Raw genomic sequence first — 6,567 nt, forward strand, 5'->3', positions numbered from 1 at the left:
CCCCCCCGTTTTCCTATCCCTAGCCAACTTCTCTCTAGGTGATGTTCCACAGCAGAACTAACAGCCATTCTCATTGCTTTTCAGGTGAACTTTCTGCTCTCCGTGTCTAATTAAGCAGGCCTGTTGGACTGGGCTGGGCTGTGTGTTAGCAGTGTCCTGTGGGCCAGTGCTGAGGAGTCTTGGCGGCCTGCAGGGTGCTGAAGAATCTTGAGAACCACCTGGGCATGCTGCTCCATGCTGCCAGCAGAAGGAAACAAAGCGAAGTGAAGAGATTGGTGTTACCCTTTCACAGACACCATATGCCAAAGATTCATTGATGAGTTGTGGTAACCATCCTATGTCAGCAGTCACCAGAGCAGAAGCTTCTATAGTAGCCATGGGGGAATGTTTCCTCACAAACGTTGTGCAATAAAAAGAGGTTACAATAAGTAGTGCAAAGAACTTTATGGAAATACAGCTAACTGGAAAGCTGTTAATGCTTGAGACACTGCAACACTTTTAACCAATGAGCATTCCACAGTGACTATTTTTGTACTTCCAGAAATCTTACTTCTACACTCTATTTTATGTCATGTTTCTTCTATCATTTTGAAGCTTAGGTGGGAGTACTTATAGTTCCATTTAAGAATGCATCCTCCTTGCTCTCCTGGGAATTCAGGGTGTCATCTTTGTCTGGGAGAGGAAGAGGCAGAGGCCTCATGTAACCCATGCCCCTTGAATGGCTGGGGTGCAGAGCATTCAGAGCAGGGAACTGTAGCCACCACAGACACAGGTGGTATTGGCCTCTTCAGTGCAGATCTTCAGGGTTCTGTAGTCTGTAGGTGTGTGTGGGGATTACCAATTAATGTGTCTTGAGTCCGGGACATCAAGGAGAAAGACACTAATGAGCGGCAGGTTTCATGAATGAAGTGTAGTCAGTCGTTTTCTGCATACTACCTTCAGTTACAGTTGTCCTTTAAAAGGCAAACGCTTTCCTGTGTATCTCTTTATCTGCCTGTCCAGTGCTGTGGCAGCCTTGGAATCTCCAACCCTGCCACAGTAGAATACATTCACCCACAAATGGAAGGATGACAAACACTGCCCATACTGTATCAGGGATCACAAATTATGAGTATCTGCGAATTTTCCTACAAATTTTTCAAATTCAGAATTGGATTGCCTTTTGCCTCTGATGTTACAGTAAATGTAGCTTTTTTTTGTTGTTGTTGTTCAAAAAAGAATTCTGAGTCATTGAGAATTCTCAAGCAGTGGGGTTCTGGAGTGGAGCCAGCGACCTTGTGGTGCAGGTGGTATGAGTAGCATGCTCCTTAACCTGAACGCAGGCTCTTGCACAGGGCTCCTGAGGTCAGTTGCTTTTCAACCAGGTTTGAATTGGTGGTGGACATTGTTTGATAGAGCTTATTACTCTCTATTTTGGGAAGGTAAGAGGGTCCATATTCTTTCTTTGCCATAAATGAATTAGGAAAATTATATTTACTTACATTTACTGTTTTAAATATGTTTAATGAAATAAACTGTAAAATATCCAGTTTCATGTATTATATGTATATTAGGTTTTCCAGTAGCCTTTCCAAAGAAATGAAGGCATGATTATTGTACAGTACTGTGACTGATTAGTTTGCTGTACAAAGCCGAATGTGTTCTTCGGGATACAAGTATGTAATGGCACTTGTTCTTGTGGTTTGATCTTTCGTTTCAGAAACATTCAGATACCTTACAAAGTGCTGGGTAGGAAATAGTGATCCAACTTGTTTGCTAAATGAATATTTGTTTAAATCTGTACAGTTTCACGTGTTTACTTATACAGAGTGTACATACTTTGAAAATAATTAATTTAAAATGCTTTATATTATTTGGCTAGAAATTGCTGTTTTTAATAAATGAATTTTTTAAAAAAATAGTTTTTTTGCTTCCAACTTTGTCCTCATGGATCCAATATGTATGTGAATTCTTAAACATTTTTTCTAGTAATGGGATTTGAATTCAGGGCATCTTGCTTGCTTGCTTAGCTGGCTTTCTACCACTTGACCATGTGGCTCTTTGCTGATTATTTTGGAGATTACTCCCATCCCCCATATCTATTCTTCTTCGTCTTTCCTCCTCTCTCCTGTCCCCCAGATCTACACATTTAACTTCGTTTTAACATTTCCTTAGTTCCTTTTAATTTTAGCCACTCCTCTTAAGGTTTTTTGTTGTTGTTGTTGTTGTTAGTGGTGGTGATGGTGGTAGTGGTACTCATGAGGCTTGAACTCAGGGCCTGGGCACTGTCCCTGAGTTCTTTTGCTCAAGGTTAATAATGCTCTGCCACTTTAAACCACAGCATGTCGTCTGGTTTTTGAGTGGTTAATTAGAGATAAGAGTCTCATGGCGACTTTTCTGCCTGGACTGGCTTTGAACTGAGATCTTCAGACAGATCTCAGCCCTTCTTAGTAGCAAGGATTACAAGCGTGAGCCATTGGCTGCATAGCTCTATAGTTTACTTTTTTTTGTTGGTTGTAGGGCTTGAACTTTGGGCCTGGGTTTGGCCCCTTAGCTCTTCAGCTCAAGGTAAGTGCTCTACCACTTGAGCCACAGTGCCACTTCCAGTTTTTGAGTGGTTTATTGGAGATGATAACCTTACACACTTTCCTGTTCTTGCCGGGGCTGGCTTTGAACTGCAATCCTCAGCCTCCTGAGTTTTTAAGTTGAATGTGATGGCATGCACTGTAATCTCAGTGGAGGCTGAGGTAGGAAGATCATGAGTTCAAGACCAGCCTGGGCTACATAATATGACCCTGTCTCAAACCAAAAAAACTTGGTTTTGTTTTAAAGAAGCCCTATAAGCCAGGCAAAGGGGGCTCATGCCTATAATCTTTGCTGCTTAGGAGGCTGATCTGAGGATCACAGAAGACAGCACAGACAGGAAAGTCCCTGTGAGACTCTTGTCTTCAATTAACTACCAAAAAGCTAGAGTGGGAGCTATGGCTAAAGTGGTAGAACACCAGCCTTGAGTGAAAAAAACTAAGGGACAACACCCAAACCCTGAATTCAAGTCCCAGTACTGGTGTGCACACACATGCACATGCATACACCAAGAGCTCTGTAATACAATGAACCATGGTCTGGATGTTTTCCTATTAGTGAATCTAGGGAACTCTACAGTTGCAGGACACACATTCTTTTCAAACACGTAGAACACTGCCAGGATAGACACTACCATAGTAGACATTGTACTAAGCTAGTAAATAAAATGATATCCACTTCCCTGTGTGTGCACACGTTGTGTGTGTGCGCTTGCACTTGCATGTGTGTTGCTTTCTAGGCTTGCAGTGAGTGCAGGAGCAAGTGAGGAGACCTCTCTGGTCATTCAGCAGTTTACTGTCTCAGTTCATGTCCCTATGTCCACCCTTTTTGCCTAGCCTGAAGACAATTGAGCTGGGCCTTTTAAGTTTTTCCATCACTAGCTGGTGTTTTTAGGCTGTATGGGAAGCCAGGACACACTGATTGGTATAGGGAAGGGCATGTCCTTCTGCTGTTTCTCCTTATCCCTGGGCTCAGTGGGGGAGATCTGGTAGCAATCTAGTGAGTTTCTTTGAAATCTCAGTGTGAAGCAGCTAAAGAAGGGAGGTGAGTGTGTGTGCCTTGTGTTTGCTGCTCTTATGAGTTCCCCTTTATTAATTTGCTAATTATATTACATTTCCCTGTTTTAGTTAATGATGTGCTTTTGGACTGAACCCTGGCCGATAGAACCTTTTGAGTTTGTATAGCTGGGAGCAGGTTACAGCTGCCAGTTAATTCTCATAAAGAAGATTCCCTCACAGAAAAAGGTAATGGTGGGGGACAGCTGGTGGGGGGTAGGGGGAAGTACTTATCCAACAGGCCTCTAAATGCCATACTTTTAATTTTTTTTTTATTATAAAGGTGATGTACAAAGGGGTTACAGTTAGAGAAGAAAGACAATGACTACATTTCTTTTTGGATAATGTCACTCCTTCCCTTATTCTCTCCCAGTATTTCCCTCCCATCCCCATCCACAAGTTGTATAGTTCATTTTTAACAGTGTCTAGTGAGTACAACTGCTGCGTTTATTTACCCTTTGTCCCTCCATTTTTGTGCCCCCTTTGCCTTCTCAAAGGCAGATAAACAAATGAGACAGAAAATAAAAACCTCTTGTTTCCATATCCTGGAATTCATGTCAATAATATTATATGATCAGATGCACATAGATATTGCGCCGTTTTTTGTTCCTCTCCTAAGAGTATCTCCTTTGTTCTCACTGTGTGTGAATGCCTAAAGACCTGTCTAATTGATTATGTCCCAGTGTAGGTCTAGCTTTTCCAGCTGAGAAATGTGCCATTTGTGCTTCTGAGCTTGGCTTACCTCACTTAATGTGATTTGTTCTAGGTTGATCCATTCCCTGTAACTGATATTCTAATGGTTATGCAAAGCTTCACTGTGAAAATCCACGGTTTTTAGGATCGATTTCTACACCTTAGCTATTGTGAATAGTGCAGCAATGAACATGGATATGCAAGTGTTTTTATGATATCCTGGTTTATAATGTTCTGGGTAGATGCCCAGGATGGGTAGGTGATATGTCTGGGCTGTAAGGAAGGCCTCTGTTTAGTTTTTTGAGGAACTTCCAGACTGCTGTCCAGAGTGGTGGTGGTAGTTTACATTTCCACCAACAGTGCAATAGGGTTCCTTTTACCCCCACATTCCTACCAAAATTTGTTGTTTGAGTTCACAGTAGAATCTCAGGGTTGTTCAATTGATTTTGCATTTCCTTTACAAATGCCATACTCCTTTTCTTCTTCTTTTTTCTTTTTGGTCATGGAGTTTGAACTCAGTGCCTGGGTACTGAATGCCTGTGCTTTTTCACTCTACCACTTGGAGCCACTGTGCCACTTCTGGTTTTCTGGTGGTTAATTAGAGATGTCTCATTGACTTTTCCTACCTGGGCTGGCTACAAACCATGATGCTCAGATGTCAGGCTCCTGAGTAGCTAGGATTACAACCACCAGCACTTGGCCAAATGCCAGTCATGTGTCTCTTCTAGATGTTTGCTTTCAGCATCTGCACCTTTGCCTCTTCTTGAAATTCCCAGCATGCCTTGTACCCCTAACTCTACTTCATTTTGCAACTCAGCTCAATACATTCTTTTGCTTTCCACTGTTCCCTCCAGAAAACAGTTTAATGTCTTTGCTGTGGCTTGCCTCTCTACTTCCCTATCTGGAATCTAGTGCAGACAGCCTGTCCTTCCTTTCTCCTTCCTCATAACATGTGGATGCTTGCTGTCTATGTGTGCATGGCCTCATTACATACACATTGGAAAAGGCTCCATTATTTACCTACCATCTATCCTTCAGAAAGTCATTAAGTATCATCTACTATGTATGTTCTGATTAACAGTCCAACCTAGTGCCCTTCCATTTCTAGAAATGCCTTTTCCTGCCTAGTTTCTGGAGAGAAAATACTAAGTCAGAGGATTCGTTCTCTCAGGAGAGTGGAGGCCTAACAGGGGTGCGGTATGTGAATCAGAGAGGGTGGCTTGAGGTGAATTGTACCCCTGTACTTCCAGCAAAATTCATGTATTGAAATCTTAGCCCTGACATTTCAGAATATGACCTTATTGGAAATAGGGTATTTGTAGAAGTAGTTACCATGAGATCATATACTGGAGTAGAATGGGCTATTCCAATACAGCTTAAATCTTTGTAAGGTGATTGGACACCACACTGTGTGCCCATGCACACACTGGCACACACATGGCCCTGTGGAATTTTTGGAAGGTGGAGTTTGGGAGAGGTGGAGAGTTCCCGGACAGTTCCTTTCAGCACCTCTAGAGGGAGCTGCCCACACCTTGGCCATAGATTTATTTCAGAACTATGAGGTGTGTTGTTTGTCATCTAATTTGCATTTTCATCACAACCACCTTCTTAGCAAACTAGCACAGAGGTGCATTTTGTAGTCAGTTGGCCATATTCCATATTTCCTTCCAGGCCTGAGGCTCTGCATGTGACTTTTTTGTGTACCCTGTTGTTCTCTCCAGCATTTGACAGCTGGCATTCAATGGCCGTTACAGTAGATGCTGGAAACTCATTTCTTTTTTTTTTTTTTTGAAATTTTAATATATATTTTTCTAGTAAAGATACTGTACAGAGGGGTTACAGTTACATGAGCAAAGTAATGAGTCCATTTCCTATCGAGCATTGTTACTCCCTCCTTTGTTTTTTTCCTACCTTCCCTTTCCTCCCTACCTCCCTGAATCTCCCCTCCCCACAAAGTTGTAAAGTTTGTTTTCAACATAGTGTCTTGTACATCTTATTGTTACAATGGGTCATCCTGTGTCCTTATTTCAGCATTTTGTTTTCCCTTTCCCTCTCCAAATTAGAAAAATGTATATATAAGATGCAGGACAGGGGGCTGGGAAGGTGGCTCAGTGGTAGAGCACTTACTTTGCATGCTCAAGGCCCTGGGTTCGATTTCTCAGCACCACATAAGCAAAAAGAAAAAAGCCGGAAGTGGCGCTGTGGCTCAAGTGGTAGAGCGCTAGCTTTGAGCTGAAGAGCTGAGGGACAGTGCCCA

General features: G+C 42.3%; 1 protein-coding gene across 1 annotated transcript in view; it reads left to right on the plus strand.

Moving 5' to 3' along the window:
• The window catches only part of Cog3 (component of oligomeric golgi complex 3), a 68,109-nt gene extending 66,217 nt beyond the window's left edge, over window positions 1–1,892 (plus strand). Inside the window, exon 19 of the mRNA XM_013010991.1 lies at window positions 85–1,892. Within this exon, the coding sequence (XP_012866445.1) occupies window positions 85–114 (30 nt within the window). The 3' untranslated portion in view covers window positions 115–1,892. The remainder of the gene's footprint in view (window positions 1–84) is intronic.
• Window positions 1,893–6,567: the final 4,675 nt, after the last annotated feature.

The sequence above is a fragment of the Dipodomys ordii genome, unplaced genomic scaffold (genome assembly GCF_000151885.1).
Source record: "Dipodomys ordii isolate 6190 unplaced genomic scaffold, Dord_2.0 Scaffold1, whole genome shotgun sequence".
NCBI lineage: Eukaryota > Metazoa > Chordata > Mammalia > Rodentia > Heteromyidae > Dipodomys > Dipodomys ordii.